This window comes from Hippocampus guttulatus, chromosome 3, assembly GCF_054856545.1.
Source record: "Hippocampus guttulatus isolate MCC_2025c chromosome 3, RoL_Hgut_1.0, whole genome shotgun sequence".
In the NCBI taxonomy this organism is placed as follows: Eukaryota; Metazoa; Chordata; class Actinopteri; order Syngnathiformes; family Syngnathidae; genus Hippocampus; species Hippocampus guttulatus.
In genome coordinates, this window is record NC_141263.1 from 10998295 (window position 1) to 11018240 (window position 19946).

The following is a 19946-nucleotide window of genomic DNA, read 5'->3' on the forward strand; positions in this document are numbered from 1 at the left end:
TTATAAAAAAATAACCTTTTTATAATCCATATATTCAGTGCACGAAAAACCGAATATCAAAATTCACAAATTGATTCAAACATAAGATCAGAATGTTAAAAATTAATTAACATGGTCCTGTGACTAAGTATAATCTCCATTAGTTCACGTGGTTTGCATAAATAATGTTGTAAATAAATTATGTGCCACTATTTCTCTGCCTCCAAAAGGATTGGTCTGCAGGTTGTCATATTTGCTGCTATTTGGGCCACTTGCATCTGCCAATAGGAGAGAGAAAACATCCATGCATTAGGACACAATCAAGTCCACATGGGAACCTCTCTTTTTGTAAAAGTCACGTGCGTTTTATACCTGCAGGAGGAGGGGTCAAAATATTGACGTCTGTGAGAACAGATGGAGCTGTTGAGGTGACAGCGTTGGACCATTCTTAGTTGGGGAGTTGGATCAGCTCGTGGAATACAGTCACAATGATCCACGTCGATCTCACAGTCGGGCATCCATGAAGTCATTGGAAAATCTAAACAGGAGGTAACAATTATAGTTGCAAGTCAGTGATGAGAAAGCCAATTTGAATATTTATTTGATCTGGTTTATGTGGTTCTGGTGACTGTGTTTGCTTTTATTTTTTCCGATATGTGGAAAAATTCACATCTTGCACCTTGGACACCTAATGCAATGTGACCAGACAAACTAAACACTCACCTGGGCTAGTATTAGAAGGGTACGGTATGCATCTGTCACTTGTACAATCCCAAATCCAACCGCTGACGCAAAGTCTCCTGGAATTCTCAGCCTCTGAAAGCTGTCCAATCAGAGAACAACTGAGAAAAAAAAGGAGCCTACATTCATACAGCCTGTACATCAACCATGGTTTACATCCATTTGTGAGCCTGAATTGACAGTTTTCACACTCACCCACTGCCCCTCTGAGGCTGAGCATTACGTCGTATAATGGCAGGCTCCATGCATTTGCATTCTGTATGATTTACAACTTTTATTAGCACAGGCTCTGGTACAAACTTGAATGGAATCACGCTAAGGACCTGAAATGCACGGCAACATAAAATGTATTGGATTTAATTTGCTCAAGAGCACAATGTCATTGAGAAATGCACTTACCGTTTTGTTGACCAGCACTGTACTTGTGTTTTTGCATGTGACACCTTCTTGATTGCAGCAGCCACCACACCTGTCAGCAGGAAAATGAAAACATCGGTGGAATAATGTCTGTCCAGTCGTGCGCCGAATTGTCTTACTAGTGTGGACCAAGAGTGTTGTAGTACATGGACCTCTAGCCGGATATCAAGGATGGCAGATAAATGATGCGACGGTGAATATCAAGTGAATGACGTGGAGGCGGTTTTATGATAGACAAACCTGTGGACGGACACACAAGGTGGCTTGAAGAACATGGACGGGTCAGTACCCAGTTCTTTGGCCACATCCACACAAGTCTCTCTTGGCATGCATTGTGTCCGCTGCCACTCCTCATCTATGGCTGCATGGGAAACACAACATGCTATGAGGGGCCGTCAGACACACAATTGACAAGATTCGCGCTCTCTCTCTCACACACACGCACACTCACACAAATGAAATGCTGGCACACAGGGCAATGAAACACTCTCATACACATTACTGAAACCCTTCCACACCTAATTTAATGAACTGCGATCATCTTAATGGACTGAAATATTCATTTCAGTTACGAGTTTAAGAGTAGTTCCGTGACCACGTTTTAGTAGTATACAGCATAGGAACCAAAAAATTACAACTACAGTGTGACAGTGATTCAGTAGTCTGCCTTAGAATTTTAGTAATGGATGTGAGCTTTTCAGTAGTCTGCACGAGAGCATTTTAGTCATGTGTGTGTGTGCGTGTGTGTGTGTGTGCATGCGTGCGTGTGACAGTTTCAGCAGTGTGTATGAGAACATTTCACTAGTGTGCCAGAACATTTCATTACTGTATGAGAGTGTGAAAAAAGTCAGTGCAGTGAATGAGAGTGATTCAGTAGTTTGCGCATGTGTGTTTCATTAGTGTGCATGAGAGCATTACAGCAACGTGTGAAAGTATTTTAGTAGCGTATGAGAGCGAAAATAATCAGTAGTGGCTGTGAGACTGTTTTAGTAGAGTTTTTGTGAGTGTTTTCGTGGTTTTGTGTGAGAGAATTGCAGTAATTATATGTGCTCAAAAAATTCAGCGGTGTGTGAGAACGATGTAGTAATGCGAGCAAAAATCAATCAGTGCAGTAAATAAGAGAGTTTCAGTAGTTGGCTGCAAGTATTTCATTACTGCACATGAGAGCATTCCGTTATGGCCTACATCATTTTCGTAGTGTATCAGAGCAGGAAAAAAACTCTGTGGTGCATTTGAGAGTGTTTTAGTAGTAGCTGTGAGTGTTTCAATTGTGTGAATGCGCAAAAGCTAATTTTATTCAGATGTGTGTGAGAGCCCTTTAGCAGTGTGTGTGAGTGTTTTAGTAATGGGCTTGAGAAAAACATTTAGTGTGTGAGCATTTTACTAAGGTATATGAGCAGAAAAAAAAAATCATTCAATAGTGTGTTAGCGAGGGTTCTGTTGATGAGTGTTTCAGTAGTTAGTGTGACAATGTTTCATTTGTGTGTGTGTGTGTGTGAGAGGTAGATCTAAAATTCATAGCCTACTTGTACACAAGCACTGGACATGACCTGCTATCCTACCTTTGAGTATCTCCAAGCTGTACGATTCTGCAGCGTAACGTGTCGAGCGGTGGGAGCCGGCCGAAGGTGGCGAGAAAAGAGAGTCCGACTGCTGCAGTCTCATGCGGCACTTCCACAACTTCCAGTCGGGGAAGTCTGCAAGTCTGAGCAGCTCGTCAAGGCTGGAGGCTGAGCGTACCTTCCTCTCCCACTGCTTCATTACCTGTAAAGACCACACTCTCTCATCTTTTCATTTACGGTACATCGTCACATAAATGCTAAAAACTGAATTCATACAAGGCCTCAAGGTTATGTAAAGACTAAACTAATGTCTAAACTCAAATGTCTGACTTGTATTAAACCTTTATTGATTGTTTTTTTTTGTTTTTTTTGCCTGATAGTAAGAAACAGAAAAGAATCAAATCCCCCAATTCCAATGAAGTTGAAGACAAAGATGATTCAGGCAACATTGAAGGGTGAAAAGAAACAGCATCTGGCTGGGAAGGAAAATAAAAACAGATTACAATGATTTGCAAATCCTTTTCAACTTGTCTTCAATTGAATACAGAAGAGGACAAGAACTGTTGAGTGTTTTTGTTTTTGGGAAATATTCTCTCATTTTGAATTTTATGTCTTTAACACATTCCAAAAATGCTGGAAAAGGAGCAAGAAAAGCTTTGGAAATCACGCAAAAAACACCCCATTTGGAACATTCCACAGGTGAACAAGTTAATTGGAAACCAGTGAGTGTCAGGATTGGGATATAAAAGGAGCATTATCAAGCAAGGATGGGGTAAGGTTCACACAACAACGTCTTGAGCAAATAGTCCATCAATTTAAGAATGATTCTAAATGCGCAATTTTAGGAAATTTTGCGATTTGGTCATCCATCGTCCATAATACCATCAAAAGACTTAGAGAATTTGGAGAAATCTTTGCACGTAAGGCCGAAAACCAACATTGAATGCCCGTGACCTGTGATCGCTCAGGCATCATTGTGTAAAGGACTTTGCCACATGGGTCAGAAATGGTTCAGAAAACCAGAATCAGTTATCACGGTTGGTCGCTACATTTACAAACACAAGTTAAAACGCTACAATGCAAAGCGAAAGCCATAGATCAACATCGCTGGCTTCTCATTTGAGAGGCACTGACACAAAGTGGAAAAGTCTCCTGTGGTCTGACGAGCCCATGTCAACTTGTTTTGAGAAAAGAAACCATGCGGATTAGTTCAAAAGCCAGCATCTGTGAGGGTTTAGGAGTGTGTTTACGCCCATGGCATGGGTAGCTTGCACATGTGTGAAAATGGTGAAAGTTGCAGAAATGTTTTGGAGCTAGATATGCTGCCATCCAAGCATTGTCCTTTTTAGGGACATCGCTGCTTTATTTCAACAAGACAATGGCAAGCCACATTCTGCACATGTCCTGTGTGGCTTCGTAGTAAAGGACTGGACAAGACTTGCCCGCCAGCAGCCCAGACCTGTCTCCCATTGAAAATGCACTAAATAGGACAATGGAGACTACGGACTATTGAGCAAATAAAGATGTACATCAAACAAGAATGAACGAATGAAAGAATTCCACCCACAAAGATTTCACCATTCGTGTCCTCAGTTCCGAATTGCCTATTGAGTGTTGTTAAAAGGAACGAAGACGTAACAAAGTGGTGAACATGCGCCTGTCCCATTTTTTTGGGAACATGTTGCAGGCATGAAATTCAAAATGAATTAATATTTGAAAAAGAACTCCCCCGCCCCCCAAATGTTCAAGTTTAAAATGACATTTCTTTGCAATGTATTTAATTAAATCTAGGTCAAAAAGGATTTCCAAATCAAATGTCTTAACTTCACTTGAATTGGAGCTTGTCAATTTGCATGCACACACAAGGCTGAAACAATTTATCTTTGAGGGCTTGGTCAGTACTCCGAATCTCACAAACGTGCAGCCAAGTGTCTGGTCTCCAGCATGTCATCACCTTCACAGCTCACTCTGTCGACACTCTCGTGTTGCGTGTGCGCACTTACATAACACAATATAACCTGTGAGGCAGAGACAGCAATTCTCTCAAATCAAAAAATAGCTTTACTCCTCCAGCATGTACAAGAGAGCCACACGTGCTGTATGATGGGCCATCAGGGACATAATTCCTTTCACACCCACTTGTGATTTTTTTTTAAACAAATACGAATGAAACATTCTCAGACACACTACTGAAACTGTCTTATACACGAAACATTTTCAAATACAGTACACGACTGAATTTTTTTTTTTGTCACAGAAACACACTACTAATATAAGAGTTTATTCCCACTACTGAAACCGTGTCTTTCACTATGTGTATTTTGATAGTAGCATTTCAATTGTGTGCGAGAGTGTCAGTAGTGCAAGTGATGGAAAATGCGATAATGTGTGTGCAAGAGATTAGTAGTGTATGAGAGCATTTCGGTAATGTACCGTACCCATCTTTTCATTTTCAACACCGCTTTATCCTGAAGAGGGTCAGCGGGTTGCTAGAGCCCATCCCAGCTAACTTCGGGCGAAAGGTGGGCTACACCCTGAATTGATTGCCAGTCACTTCCAGGGCAAATATACAGACGAACAACCATTCACACACACATCCACACCGTAGGAAACGATCCCACGCTGCCCGTTCACAAGTCATGCAAGTGTACCACTATACCATCAAGAATGTACTGTATATAGACTGAGAAAAAAAAATCAGTCGAGCATGTGCAAACTTTTCAGTGGTGAGTGTGATTGCATTTCGGTAATGTGCATGACAGCGTTTCACTCGTGAGTGTGAGAGTTTTTGTAGGATATATATATATATATATATATACACACACACACATACACATACATTCACACACACACACGCATACAAAACTCAGTAGTTTGTGATGACATTTCAGTACTCTGAATTATTGAAGGGGGAAGTGAAACGACAGACCTCTGGCTAGGAGTGAAAAATAATGGAATCAAGGTAGAGATATTGGAAGTTGGAAAAAAAAAGATCAAAGTACAGTTGTCACTGATTCAAACATCGTAGCTTCTTATTTCAGTTTTTCAAGAGAATCCTCAAATAGTATCTTTTAGGACATTAATTTTTTCGACCAAAAAAAACCCCACCCAGGTGCCATCGGTATGTGGTCGGTGTGTGACTGCTTTTTACTGAGGTTCTTTTATCATTGGTGACTGTCACTGGTGTTTTTTTTTTTTAACGTAAGACTTCTATTTAAGTACAGAGTGAGAGTGCCACTTCTGGTTACAGTGAAGTATGCTTTGCAGGTTAGCATGCGCCCACCTGAAGACCGCATCTATCCACCCGTCCATCCATCATCCATTCACCCAACGCACTCCAACCGCACGACAAGCTCTTGTGACTTTTGTGTATGAAGACCAAAAGGTCGATGCGCCACTCACCCTACTTCCAACCTGTCTTTGCAGGCCGAGGCCCCCATTGATCCAGCTGAGCTCCACCAGCAGAGTCACCAAGCAGGAGGTTCGATAAAGAGTCCGCTTCATCTTCACCAGCATCCCCCGGATCCTCTGCTCTGGCCTCTGAGAAGCACTCGCTATGAACTTGTCTTCCTTTTCACAGCTGGCTACCTCTCTGAGTGCCAGACCAGCTGATCTCTTCCGTGTATGTGCTGCATAAACTCTCAACCCTGCTCTGTGGGTGTGTCTGTGTCTGCGTGAGCCAGACGTAACCTGTCACAAAAGCAGCCCCCAGACACCCGCCAGCCAAATGGAGGGGCTTTACAACTCGAACGTCTTATTTGTGCAGCTTTGATGCGGTGTTCACTTGAGTAAGTAGGCAATGAGCTGGAAGCTGAAAAAGACCTCATAAAATTCTGAGTCCCTTGAAGGCTTCTTATCACCCACCTTCTCCTTTGTCCAAATGGAGCCAGCAAAAAGCTAGGACAGAATTTCAGTCTGTTCCCTTTCTCTTTGGTTATGAATCTAAGTTAGTCATTGGCTGCCTTACACCTACTGTACCTCTTAATCCATAAAATGCGTTTTGCCTTATGTGCTGTTAAATCCGCTCATCATGAATTTCTTCTGCACACACACAAACACTAACATGTGTTTTAAATGTGATCCAGACCTCTGTCACATGAGAGGGGGCAGACAAGCAACTTGCACCGCCCCATGATGTCCCACAGATGATACCCCTCCTTACTTGGAGGAAATCACCATGAAGGAAGATATTTCATTGAAGCCCGAATCCCATCGAGCGACAAAGGTTTGAGTGTTTGCAAAGGTAGCAATTTTTTTTGTCGGGGTTCGTTCAAGGTCGCCGACTTTTGCAAAGACATTAAAAAAAAAACGTTTTTCTTGTCACCAAGAATTTTTTAACATGTTCAAAATTCGTTCTGCATATTATTAGAACGTCGATGCAAACATTTGCGACCTTGAATGAACCCTGATAAAAATCAACATTGGCTACCTTCGCAATTACTCGCAAACCTCAGTGGCATTGATTGACTTGGGCTTGTAGAATCTAATGAGATCCGGCAGAAGAGTTGAACAATTTCCGATAAAAAGGACAACACACAGTGAGAGTCATCAAATTATCAGTTGTAAGTGTCCCGAATTCAATACAATTTTAATATTATTCATAAGTAAACCCCGCCCCCCAACCCCAAAATCAAGTGAGGACTAATACAAGACAGAATAAAGAATTACCGTAATTAAACTTCCATAATGGGATTTGGTCATTTGTGCTGGGATACCTAATTCATTTGGATGCAGTTGAGAAATGACACCTTTAGTAAAATTACAATTTCTTTTAGTTCCATATTATTATATTTTAACACAAAAAAATATTCAAGACAATGTTGGATGCAGCGTCCTTCAAGTGGATTGCAAAAGAATACCGGTAACTGATTTAAATGGACAAACCTTTATTTATGTTTAATATTCAATATATTTGTTATGCACAGTTCAGTTGTATTTGACTTGTTAGGACAATATATTTACTTGTAATCTTTTAGGACTGTTTGTTTAGGTGCAGTTTTTAATTCACCTTTTACGCGCTAAGCATTTTAAATGAATCATTATTTATAAGTAATTTTGTTTTATTGGCATTTTCTTAAGTGTAGAGTTAATGTTCAAAATATACATGACATTACAATGGCTTACAGCAATATTAAATAAACCTTTTAGAACTAAAACCTCAGTTCCATTTTTTTGGAACACTTGATGTTGGTAATTGTGGTAGCACTTCGAGAGCGAGAATATTATTTTCAGATGGCATACGGCATAGAAAAGTTTAAAAACTACTGTGCTAGGGTGCTGTTGCTCTAATAAAATGGAATTTAAAATGTAAATTTACTTTATGACCACAAAAAGATTTCAAAAATAGATTGAAAGCAGCAAACCATATATTTTGTACAACATAATGGTCAAAAAGAATCTCGGATCTGAGATCGCCAGTTTAAGGCTCGCTCAAAGCCATTTTGACCATTTCTGTAATCACTGATAGCCTGGTTGATTTCTTCCTGTGTGTTCATTACAAATGGACCTGAAGAGCAAACACATGAAGCCGTTTGTTCCATTTAGTATACACACATCGGAATGTTGTTGACAAACAAATGAACAAATGTACCGTGCTTCACCACAGGCTCATTGATGGGTTCTCCAGCTATCAGGACAAAATGGCAAATGTCGGAACCCTGAAGAGAAAATAAAAGAAGTGGACTCAAGTAGAATGACACAGAAAGAGAGAGTATATAGAGCAGGGGTGTCAAAATCATTTTTGGCGCGGGCCACATTTTAGTTAGCCTTTCACTTGGAGGGCCGTTCTGACTGAATCCATATAAAGAAGTCAAGAATAGCTGTTGATTGAACTATTGTTTAAGTTACTATCATGAGGGGTTTGGCAACAAAAAAATGCTTAGAATATGCCTCTTATTTATCACATATGAGAATTTAAATTATGAGCATTTTGGTAGACATTTTAGAAAGGATCATGGAAGTTGACATGTTTGATCTGCTTTCGCGGGCCGCATAAAATGAAGTGGCGGGCCCGATCTGGCCCCCGGGCCGTGAATTCGACACTTGTGATAGAGAGTATCTCTTACCTTGTTTTCAAATCGAACACTGTCCCCATCTCCAAAAACCACCGTGTGATGGGGCTCCACCTTCTGCTGCTCGTCATCAGGGCCTTCAAGAGAACAACGTCCAACTGGAACATCTCAGTCTCATTAAATTGATCCCCAAAAATGATCCAAGTGACAAGTATTTGACTCATTGTTATTGTGCCAGTGAACATGTGGTGTTGGACGCTAACGCAATTAAAGTCAAATGCCTATTGTTTTGGGTTCATAAACACATCTGAGAGCAATTTTGCCCAATCTGAGAAAGGCTTTGCTTGTCACTAATAAAACCTTTATGACATTTCTGGAGGGAGGAATAGATGTCTCACTGGAAATAGCAGCTTTTGTGTAAAAGTGTTTCGTCTCTCACACAAAACCAGTTCAAGCGCAAACAGGACAACTCACATGACAGGTAGAATCTTTAAAAGGTTGCTATGGCATCTGAAGTTATACAGTGAACCCCCAGGAACATGCATACACTATCTGTGAAATCACCTTTTTGCGGGTATCAAGGAATTATGTTGAAGTCGGTTGAGGAGCTTAATTTACAAAGCCCTGTAGTATTTTGCTGTCCACCCATTAATCAATTTTCTTCTGCTCATCTGAGGTCGGGTCATGGGGTCAGAAGATTTAGCAGTTTCCCTTTCTCTTGCCACTCCATCCTGCTCTGGCTGGGGAATCCCAAAGGCATTCCTAAGTCAGTCTCTCCAGCGTGTACCGAGTCATCCTGGTTGGGCCTCCTCCCAGTAAGACAGCTCACCATGGAGGCGTACAAGAGGAACAACAACAAAGTGCCCAAGCCACCTCATCTGGCTCCTCTCAGTACGGAGTAGCAGCAGGTCGACCCCGAGTCCCTCCCGGATGACCGAGCTTCTCACCCTATCTCTAAGGGAGAGCACGGAGACCCTGTCGTGGAAAGTAAATTCGGTCAGCTTGTATCCAGGATCTTGTTCTTTCATTCACCATGAGTGAGAGTAGGAACTTAGAATGACCTGAACATCAAGAGCTTTGTCGACACACTGATACACAGTCCACGTCACTGCTGACGCTACACTGATCCGCATCACTGTTGACGCTGCTTCGATGCACCTGTTGATCTCCATTCAATTTTCACTTGTGAACAAGACCCCAAATCCTCCATTTGGCCTAGGATCTCACATCCCTGACCCTGAGAGGGCACTGCATCCTTTTCCGACTGAAGACCATGGCCTTCGATTTGGAGGTGCTGATTCTTATTCCAACCACTTTACACTCCACACCAACAGCACCAAATGATCTGCAAAAAGCAGAAATTTAATACTTGTGCTCAACAAACCGGACCCCCTAAACACCTTGACTGCACCTAGAAATCCTGCCAAGTTTATGAACACAATTGCTAACAAAGGGCAGCATTGTCGGAGTCCACCTTTTACTGGAAACTAATCCGACTTACCTTCGTCAATGCAGACCAAACTCTGACACCATATGTACATGGGCCGAGCAGCCCATACTGGGGCATTCTAGATCACCCCCCTCAAGATCCTCTGGGGTATATGGTCGATCTTCTTCTCCAAGTCCATTGAGCACCTGCCGAGGGCGAAGAGCTGGGCCTCGACTTCATGGCCATAACAAAAACCACATGCTCCTCCTAAATCCAAAATTCAACTTCTCAACGTACCCTCTTCTCCAACACCGCTGAATATACTTTACCAGGGAGGGTAAGATCTGAGCACCGTGTATTTGGACTACACCCTCTGGTCCCCCTTCTAACAAAGAGGAACCAAGCCCCCGTGTTACCATTCCAGAGGCATTGTCCCCAATGTCCACGAGATGCTGCAAAGGCATATTAACAAGGACAGCCCCACAACATACATAGCCTTTAGGAACGCTGGACAGATCTCATCCACCTTTGGAGTTTGGCCACTGAGGAGCTTTTTAACCACCTCGGTGACCACAACCACAGAAATAGGAGAGTGCACCTCAGACATGTCCCAAACATGCAATTCCAGGTCTCATTGTCGTTGCCCATTGAGCATTGAAGTCCCCCAACAAAACAAGGGAGTCCCCAGAGTGGGTGCTCTCCACCAACCGCTTCCACGACTCCAAGAAGGGTCGGTACTCTGAACTGCTGTTTGGTGCATAGGCACAAACAACATTTGGAACCCATCTCCCCACCTGAAGGCAGGAGGTTATCATCTCGTCCACAGGGGTAAACTTTAACGTAAAGGAACAGAGCCGGGGGAGCAATAAGTATGCCCTCACCTGTAGGGCGCCTCTCACCATGGACAAACCAAAAAACAATACCTGGTATCGGTACTCGCCCATCCTTCAGTGAAACTATTCCCAAAATCTTTTTGATGTGGACTCTACATCTCAGATTTTCACCTATAATTGCAGGTGAGCCTAAAAGGGGGTTGTCCGTACACTATTAATTTTGATTCCATGTTAACAGGAAAATGTTACATGACGGAAATTAAACAAGAGTCGTTCTTGTTTAAAGTCCAGGACTCACCAACATGAATGGTTCCTGAGAGAGTGTAAATGAAGGCAGTCCATCCTATGAAAATTCAAACAATTATTTAAGTGGTACGGCTTGCATGTGCCGAACAAAAGTAGAGATACTGTTGTTCCCTTTATAATGCATGTATCATCTAAGTCAGGGGTGGGCAAACTTTTTGGCTCGGGGGCCGCATTGACTTTTAAAATTTGACAGAAGGGCCAGGTCAGCACGAGCTATGGTACATTAAAAAAAATAAACTGCATTTGTTGACAGTCCATATCAAACATCAACAGAACAAAAGCATGAAAGTACTGTATTAATATACTTTTTCAAAATGACGACAGTGTTGTTGATGACCTATTTTAGCCTGTGCATTTCTGCAGATGGGTTGTGATCAGACCAGTAGAAGTAGAGCGATACAGAGGTCCGAGGTGGTCGAAAAGATCCCGCCCCCCCCCCCCCCCCCCTGTGTTCTGCAACTTCAAGTCAATGCACCACCTGGCGGTGAAATGCCTGTCATTACAAGTCCAATTGAAATGAATGCAATCATTCACATCGAACCTTAATTGTGGACCGACCTTCGGCGGGCCGGATTAAAAGGACCAACGGGCCGGATTCGGCCCGCGGGCCGTAGTTTGCCCACCTCTGATCTAAGTGGAGAGTAAACATAATATTAACACATTACTCATTTGATAGCCAAATATGTTAAATCTGACCTACAGAATCTTTTTTTAAATATTTTAAAGCGCAATAGTTCTCCATTTGGTAGAAACTAGGGCCCAACCAATCTGGATATTTTGAGGCCGATGACGATTTTTAGCAGAGAAAAATATAGATGACCAATTAATAGGCCGGTTCATTTAAAAAAGGTAGATATTTAATCACAATGCATCAAATAACATCCCCATTTAGCCAACTATTCTGGTTAATGGTTGAAGGGCCATAATCGGCTATTTAGTCAGTCATCCGATTAATTTTTATAATTCTTTTCTATGGACCACAGCAGAACGATTTCAATAACCAAACCTCTTCCATACATTCAATATACCTTATGACTATTATTTACCTGATGGAACTGGCTGTACATGTTGGGCTCCAATCTTCAGCACAAAATCCAAATACATTGTCGGTGTCCTTGTGTAGACCTTGGACTGTAATATGGCGTAAATCAATACGCAAACCAATGTAACACACTGTATAGAGGAGAAACAAGCAGAAACCTTTGCTCCTAAGGCTTCTCCAGATATCACAGCCACAGTGACCCCACCGTGAGTCACTTTGGGGATATCTGAGCTCTGCAGTTCCTGATAGGCTGGTTCCACCATCTTATTCTGCCTGGACAGGTTCACCCACAGCTGCAAACCCACCAAGGGTTCTTCAGACATGGGCATCTCAGCATGAACCACTCCCCTTCCTGCAGTCATCCACTGGGCACGCATACGCACGCACGCACGCGCGCGCACACACACACACACACACACACACACACACACACACACACACACACACACACACACACACACACACACACACACACACACACACACGCGCGCACACACACACACACACACACACACACACACACACACCCACGCACACTTTAATATTGCACATCTTTTGAAGCAGAGCAATTATCACGTAAACCTAATTAACCCTCCTGTTACCTTCAATTTTATTTACATCTTTTATCTTTGGTGTTCATTTGAGCCCAGCAATTTAAACAGACAGAAAGTGATGAACTTATATATGTTGCTGAACTTTCAAGGTCCTATACATTGTATGTTAACTCTCCAAGTTCTTAACCTTTTAAGAAGTACTGAACCCAACCAGTTAATATGCACATTCACCGAACCCGTCATGAGTGAAAAATAAATATAAATATATTTTTTACAAATTCAAGATAGAAAAAAACCCCGCATTCATTAAAAACAGAAAAAAAGTAAATAAAATTTCAAGGGATAAGTATCCCTATTTTAAAAATTGAACGACGTACTATCACGACAGTGACACGCTGACTACGAAGCAAACTCAATTTCCCACAGCACTGATTAGACAACCAATGTCATATGATCATCTGCAGCCAATGATGGCCAAGCTGGTGTGTCATAACTAATAAATATGTTGAGTTGCGTGTGTCTGACCCTCCATGGCAGAGGCTCCGTCGAACCTCTGAGACCAACTCGCCGAACTCCTGGGGTTCGATCGAACCCAGGTTAAGAACCACTGAATTAGACCATTAAATCAAACAATCCCCAACCAGTACAACCAGAACACCAGTTACGGGATTTTTGAGAAATATACAGATGACCATAAAATCTCACTGATTTACCTTAACCTGGAAATATATATTTTTAGTCTTTTAATGTCTCTGAACCAGGCCCTGCCGCGAATAGTAAAAATCCAAAAGTAATCGATGCCCTTAACCCCTCAAGAAAGGTTTAGATTCCACAAGATGGTGGCAAAAACAGCTCCTCTATTAGACAGGTCAGTGGTGTGGCTAACTGAAGCTCCTCTGCTCACTTCAAGTTCGTTCGCTGTGCACATCGCTGTGCCACAAGATGGAGTCAAAGCAATACTTTTACTGTATATTAGACATGGCTTTGGTCTGAGCATAAAAACATCAAATGGGTGAGTCTCTCAGTGAATAACAGAGGATTGCGAATTTGCGAATGCCGAAAACATGACAATTTGGAGGTTAATGTATATTATTTCAAAATCCATATTTGTTCAGGCTAAAACATCTGGAATGAAAAATGGTGTGAGGTTTGAGCTCATTTGACCATATGTAAAAAACAAAAACAAATAACATTCAAGAAGGGTTTTTACAAGTAAAACCATTCGTAATCATCCTCCAACTTTAGGACATTGAAAAAATATCTTCACATTAATTTTGTTGAACTTTGTGTCTATCTGGTTGGCACCGATCAATTTGTTAAGGTCATGGAATATCGAGCAAAAAAACCCAAAAAATGTCAAACATATACTTGTTTGACATATGATGTTAATCATTTGAGTTCAAATTTACCTCAAACATAATGGCAGCATAAAAACAGTATTAGACACGTTCCTCATTTTAGTTATTATAAACTTCAAAATTTATTTGTATTATTAAAAGCTGGTGGTGATTTGGTAAGCTTTGAAGACAAATTAAGCTTTCATCATGTGGTTTTTTTCATGCTCACCTACAAACTTGCTACCAACGCTTTTTGCCACAGATTGGCATGGCATTTCTCCTCTAAAATTCAGCCCAATAACGTTGGAAAATAATTACTTGCAGATCGCCAGGTTTCAGTCGCCCTGAATGGCCACAGAAGTCTTCATGGGCTATGGCCCCTTCCAACACGTACGTTACCTGTTGGGGGAACAACACAGTGAAGGTGTAGAAGACAAAACGGCAAATGTTGACGCGGCAACACTCTACTGCCCCATCAATCTTCCTAAAACTGAAAAACGGTCAGCAGAACAAGCTCATTTGGACAGATAAGACCTCCACCATCTGGAAGATTAAAGGAAGTTTCATCTTTATCCTGAGGACAGTTTCAAGGGAACAAAATGTCATAACATCGAACATAAGCACAACAGGCGGCTTTCTCAGTGAGCTTGACCGATGGCGATGGAGAGGCAGTCAAAATATCGGAAAAGTAGGTTCTTGAATTTGCTCTCTGGGCACAACTTCAAGTGTCCATCGTCACTGCTGGTGCTGCGATCACAGCAGTGATGGGATAAGAGCAGTGGTCCAGTTTCGTGAAAAAGGCAGGATCTGATCTGAGTGCTTTCTCTTTCCAACGACAATAAAATGAAGATGGTTCAACCATGATTCAGTCACACAATGTAAACATCAAATCTGGTTGACAAATGGTGTTTTTCTGAGCTTTGTTCTGACATTGAATATACACGGAACCGTTTTAAAAAAAAAATATTATAATAATATTACTTTTTAATATCCAAATGAACAAGCCAACAAACTGAACCTTTGTTGGAGAGAATCACATTAGGTGAAGTGTCATGTTCCAGGTCTCGTTCATGCAGATCGTGCCGCATGTGTTTTTGTATGTGTGTGTGTGTGTGTGTGTGTGCGCGTGTTCCTTTTGGTTGCCCCAGTGGCCAAGAGAAGAGCTGAGCTCGGGGTCGGGAATTCAATAGGGAAAGAATTTAATGGGGAACATCTGAAAGCTCGGCTTCCTACTGCGAGCCTCCTGTGATCTTTCAGCACAGCTGTATCTTCTCCAAAGTCACGAGAGTGTGAGCAAACACACCTGCAGAAAGGCATGCTGGGAGTACAGCCCAAAACACCCACACTGGGAGATTAATCTGGAACGTTTGCGATAAAGTTGTTTTAAATTTGTGTTTGTAGATCCAGTGAACCCCCTTGCATCCTCACTAACCATTGCCACAGTGATTAATGTCCAGCCCATAAGGCTTAGAATCAATAATAATAATTAATAACAATCCATTTGATTTGCAATGTACTTTACATTACAAAATGCTACAGAGAATTTAAAGACAAAGTAAAAAACAGAAAAGGCTACAGCTGACAACTGGTGAAAATAAAAGCACACTAGGAGTCAGGAAAAAAGTAGAGGTTTAACATCTAAAATGAATAGAAAGGTTTTTAGCTTCCTTTTGAAGGTCGACAAAGTTTGAGGAGCCCTCAGGAACTCAGGGAGTGCATTCCAGAGATTTGGAAGGCCTTCTCTCCCATCATGATGACCTTAGTCCTTAGACCAGAGGCTCCTTGTAGTTACGTGGGCTGAAAAGCTTGCTCAGGTATAAGAGGGCATTTCCATGAACACACTTGTGGGTAAGAAGGTAGAGTTTCTAGTGGAATTGGGAGAAAGCAGGTAGCCAGTGGAGAGTCTGGAATAGGCGTAAACTGGTCGTATTTATGAGTCAGGATCCTGGCAGCGCAGTTTTGTATGCGCTGGAGTTTTTGCAGGCTCCGGTTTGAGACCCAGACAGGAAGTGAGTTGCAGTAGTTCAGTCTAGATGAGATGAAGTCATGGACCAGTCTATTAGCATAAGACAAAGAGAAGAAAGGGTGGAGTTTGGCAGTTTTGAGAAGAAGGAAGGAAACTCAGGTGAGATGGCGGATGTGGGTGTCAAAGGAAAGAGGAGAGTCAAACTTGACACCTAGATTTGTGGCAGCAGGGGAGAAGAGAAGGTTGCGGCCAGAGATAGCGATGTTTGTAATGAGGAATGACTGACTTTGGCGCTCTTTAACTTGGATGTCAGCCATGGCTTCATCTCCTCCAGGCCAGCACTGAAAGCAGTTGTTGTGGCTGAGGGTGATAAGCGATAAGATGAGGGTGTCATCAACACAGCAGTAGTATAGTAAACACCATGCCTGCTGATGAGCTGACCCAGGGGAAGCATGTACTGTAATTGGTAAAAAGGACTGGCCCGAAAAATGAACCCTTTGGTACCCCACCCATGCGGCAGTGTAGGGTAAGCATCTTGAGTTCCCCTGGGAGAGACACTCAGCTCTACCTGTGAGTTAAGACTGAAATCATTTGGAGATGGTTCCAGAGATTCTCACAATGCACTGGGGCCGATGCAAAAGAAAATTGTGGTCCACTGTGTCAAAGGAAGCGGAAAGGTCAAGAAGAACAAGAGAAAAGGGGGAGCCAAGGTCAGCAGTCACTACTAGGTCATTGGGAACCCTTGTGAGAACTGTCTGGTATTGTGTGCTCTGCAGAAACCGGATTGAAATGATCATACTCATTGTGAGTACCGAGGCGAGTGTAAAGTTGAGCAGCAACAACTATAACCTTGGAAATCATCCGGGTTTCGTGGCCGTGAAATAAGGCAGAGCTGAAGAGAAAAGTTTATAATAGCAGCGATGAGTGTGTTTATGGCTGTGACTGGCTGAAATTGTTTCAGCCAGTCACAGCCATAAAAGGTCAACCATTTCGACAATTCTCCGTAATGGCAACGAAATCATGGCAGAGTTCGAGGCCAACAGATTGAAAGATGATCCACTGGTTAAAGGACACTTTGATTCTCTCCTCTTTCATCTCAAACTGCTTCAAACAACAAAGCGTGTGACGGAAAAGTGGTTAGGACTGCACGACTGTCCGTGTTTTATGTTATGTGTTGTTTATTTATTTTACTTTATGTTAACTGTTTTGTTAAGCGCTTTGTTACAGCTGCCGCTGTTGTGAAAGCGCTATATAAATCAGCATGTATTGTATTGTATTGTATTGTAAATGGCTTTGGGGTGTGCCACATCCAGAACTGGAGAAGGGACATCTCATTTGCTGACTGAATCGTCATTTGTTGATTATTTAGTTTGAATATACATATTTTGATGAGTGTCTTTCGATTTGCGGCAGACATGATTACACTGACTCGTGGTTTCTTGTACTACACTGAACCAACTACCTGTTTCTAATTTTGCCGTAATCAAGCTACTATTTTCTCAAATGCATTTAGCCCCATAAAGAAAATAAAAACTTTTTCATGGTTCTGCACAGTTGTTCGCATTCAACATAATGCATAAGCAATATACAAATTGTAGATTTATTTTTACATATTTTCAAGTCATTCCAAATATGCAATGCGTGTATTGGAGGAGCAGGGGATGGGGCAGGCTGGCTCGGGACAGACCACTTGTGCTCGTCTTTACATCTGCAAAGCAGTGATTGTCACATCTAACAGTTTTGAAAATTGACTTTAATTTAATCCACTTTAAAGATGAACCATAAAGTGGTGAAAGGAATAATTATGCCATGGAGATTGTGCATTTGTGATACGCGTGAATGATGTGACGTCATCCTTAGTACCAATCTCCATTAAATGATGACACCTTGCACCTCTGTCAATCTCCTCCTTCCTCAATGAAATTTCTAGCGAGTGGTGCTAGCATGTAAACAGAGGAGCCAGGAACGGACCAATTCCTGATGAGTCTCGCTGGAATGTGTATTTAAACTCAGAGTTAATTTTAAAATGCACTGAATATGTTTTAAAAAGTATTTAAATACAGGATGACTATAGTTTATAATCACATCTGTCGTAATGTGGCTCAATGATTATAGCAAATATTTTCAAAAGTCTATACCGTTTCAAAACCTCTGTGAGGGTGGTCTGGAAAACCTGCAGGCTTGCAGACACGAAACTCATCCAGCATCAGAAAAGGATCCAGGTTCTCCAACTGGGAGAGACATTTGGGAATAAGGTCATGCCTCATAGAATGAAAGTTGATGTATTCAGAAAGTAATGAAACTCAAAACATATTTATCATACGTACCTCTTTTCTACCAATGCTTCTGCGAACACGAGCGCCAACTCCCTCAGTCTGTTCGACACTCAGTACAGTTTTCTCCACTTTTCTCATGTTTATTGTGCTGTAAAATAATGTTAGTATTACTATTATGATTATCATTCATAATTATAATCATAATACTAATCATATGAAGAAGAATAACAATAATATGTAAAACCATGACTGCTATATTCAAAATGTACATTGTAAATTTTCCAGATAACAGTAACGTTATTATAAATATGAATAATTGGGGGTTTGAAAATAATGGTATGAGTTCGAAGCTTGGTACCCCTCTACTGTTTCTTTTGCACTGAATTTGTCACCAAATTAAATTAAAACCCTGACTTCAACCCTGACAACCGCTACCTGTTCCCATCTCACGAAATTTATTGGTATCTAGTAGTAAAATGAAGATCACAATAATACAGTATAATGAAGACTAACCAGCGGTAGGTTTAGAATAAAAATATTTTTTTTAATTAATCAGTTCAGCCGGAGTCAGCTGATCACTAAATCGCGTCCCAGTGACGTCATCACCATGCTGCATTTTAAAATCATTATGGTGTTTGTGAATGCTCAACACGCGAAATCGATTCATGCATGTGATTTAAAGCAAAAACAAGAACAGATTACAACTGTCTTCACGAAATATTTTAAACTGCGTTTCCCATGTACGACGTGTTTGAAAATGAAGAGGAAAGTCGCATCCCGAAATTTGTTCGAAGCAGATTCTATATATTTCTAGACGTGAGCAAGCAATATTTAATTTTGCAGATATAATTTAATTCACACACTAACCTTCAAGTGTCTTTCTGTTTATTTGCACTCCCAAAACCCGGAAGTCAATCGGTGGGCGGGGCTATTAGTCACGGTGACGCAGCGATTTATTGCCCAAAGAATTTAATCCCGCAGGATGTAAACATAAACAGAAATATAATCATCCAGCACAGTACGTGTACATCGAATAACCATGGCAAATACTTCTAATAGCTTTTCCATAACACTCTTCTGCAGAAGTATTCACACTTTGTAGATAAATATAAGTACAGATGCTTAAAAAAACAAAACTAGAAGTGCTTCTTTCATTAAAACTCATTCACTCCCAAATACACATTTATGTCTTTTCACACTCCACACGTTCAACCCCAGATACTTATTTTTTTCAAGACTTAGGGTATTTTTTTAAAGGGGATCTAGAATTAGCTTAATGAGTTTAAGAATTAAGAAAAGTAGAAAAAATACAGACTGAAAAGCACATAAGTACACATTTAAAATGCATTGTTCAGGTACAAAACAATACCGCAAGCAAAATAGTTTATTTAAAAATGTGTCTTTATTATTATTATGGGTGGGCGACTGGTTAGCACGTCCGCCTCACAGTGCAGAGACACAGGGTTTTATTTCGGCCCTGGCATTCCTGTGTG

At 41.3% G+C, this 19946-nt stretch overlaps 2 protein-coding genes across 4 annotated transcripts; both read right to left on the bottom strand.

The window, feature by feature from the left end:
* On the bottom strand, nucleotides 1–7077 carry vegfd (vascular endothelial growth factor D). Its single transcript, XM_086106711.1, has 8 exons — nucleotides 6102–7077; nucleotides 2700–2901; nucleotides 1378–1498; nucleotides 1120–1189; nucleotides 916–1043; nucleotides 703–821; nucleotides 352–517; nucleotides 1–257 (listed from the first exon to the last, which is right to left on the bottom strand). The coding sequence occupies exons 1-8, from the start codon at nucleotides 6213–6215 to the stop codon at nucleotides 239–241; spliced, it is 939 nt and encodes a 312-aa protein (XP_085962837.1). The 5' UTR covers nucleotides 6216–7077; the 3' UTR covers nucleotides 1–238.
* A 970-nt stretch (nucleotides 7078–8047) lies between these two features.
* pir (pirin) lies at nucleotides 8048–19382 on the bottom strand. Of its 3 annotated transcripts, none has more exons than XM_086106713.1 (10): nucleotides 19321–19382; nucleotides 18505–18601; nucleotides 18316–18408; nucleotides 14530–14610; nucleotides 12479–12685; nucleotides 12325–12409; nucleotides 11271–11315; nucleotides 8765–8847; nucleotides 8290–8356; nucleotides 8048–8205 (listed from the first exon to the last, which is right to left on the bottom strand). In XM_086106713.1, the coding sequence occupies exons 2-10, from the start codon at nucleotides 18589–18591 to the stop codon at nucleotides 8087–8089; spliced, it is 867 nt and encodes a 288-aa protein (XP_085962839.1). In that variant the 5' UTR covers nucleotides 18592–18601; nucleotides 19321–19382; the 3' UTR covers nucleotides 8048–8086. The 3 variants fall into 3 exon arrangements, with proteins under 3 accessions (XP_085962839.1, XP_085962838.1, XP_085962840.1); XM_086106712.1 differs by having other exon boundaries at nucleotides 8765–8868; XM_086106714.1 differs by lacking the exon at nucleotides 11271–11315.
* Between the last annotated feature and the right edge of the window lie 564 nt (nucleotides 19383–19946).

Bases quoted from the DNA above. Each gene is read 5' to 3' on its own strand.
- pir (XM_086106712.1), bottom strand. From the start codon at position 18,591: ATGAGAAAAGTGGAGAAAACTGTACTGAGTGTCGAACAGACTGAGGGA. The intron at 14,611-18,315 runs GTATAGACTTTT...TTCCCCCAACAG, and splicing joins CTCACAGAGGTTTTGAAACG to GTAACGTACGTGTTGGAAGG. The intron at 8,869-11,270 runs GTGAGTCCTGGA...GAGATGTTCCAG, and splicing joins CTCAGGAACCATTCATGTTG to TTGGACGTTGTTCTCTTGAA.
- vegfd (XM_086106711.1), bottom strand. From the start codon at position 6,215: ATGCTGGTGAAGATGAAGCGGACTCTTTATCGAACCTCCTGCTTGGTG. The intron at 2,902-6,101 runs GTGAGTGGCGCA...TGGTCTTTACAG, and splicing joins AAAGACAGGTTGGAAGTAGG to GTAATGAAGCAGTGGGAGAG. The intron at 822-915 runs GTGAGTGTGAAA...TTTTTTTCTCAG, and splicing joins CAGCCTCAGAGGGGCAGTGG to TTGTTCTCTGATTGGACAGC.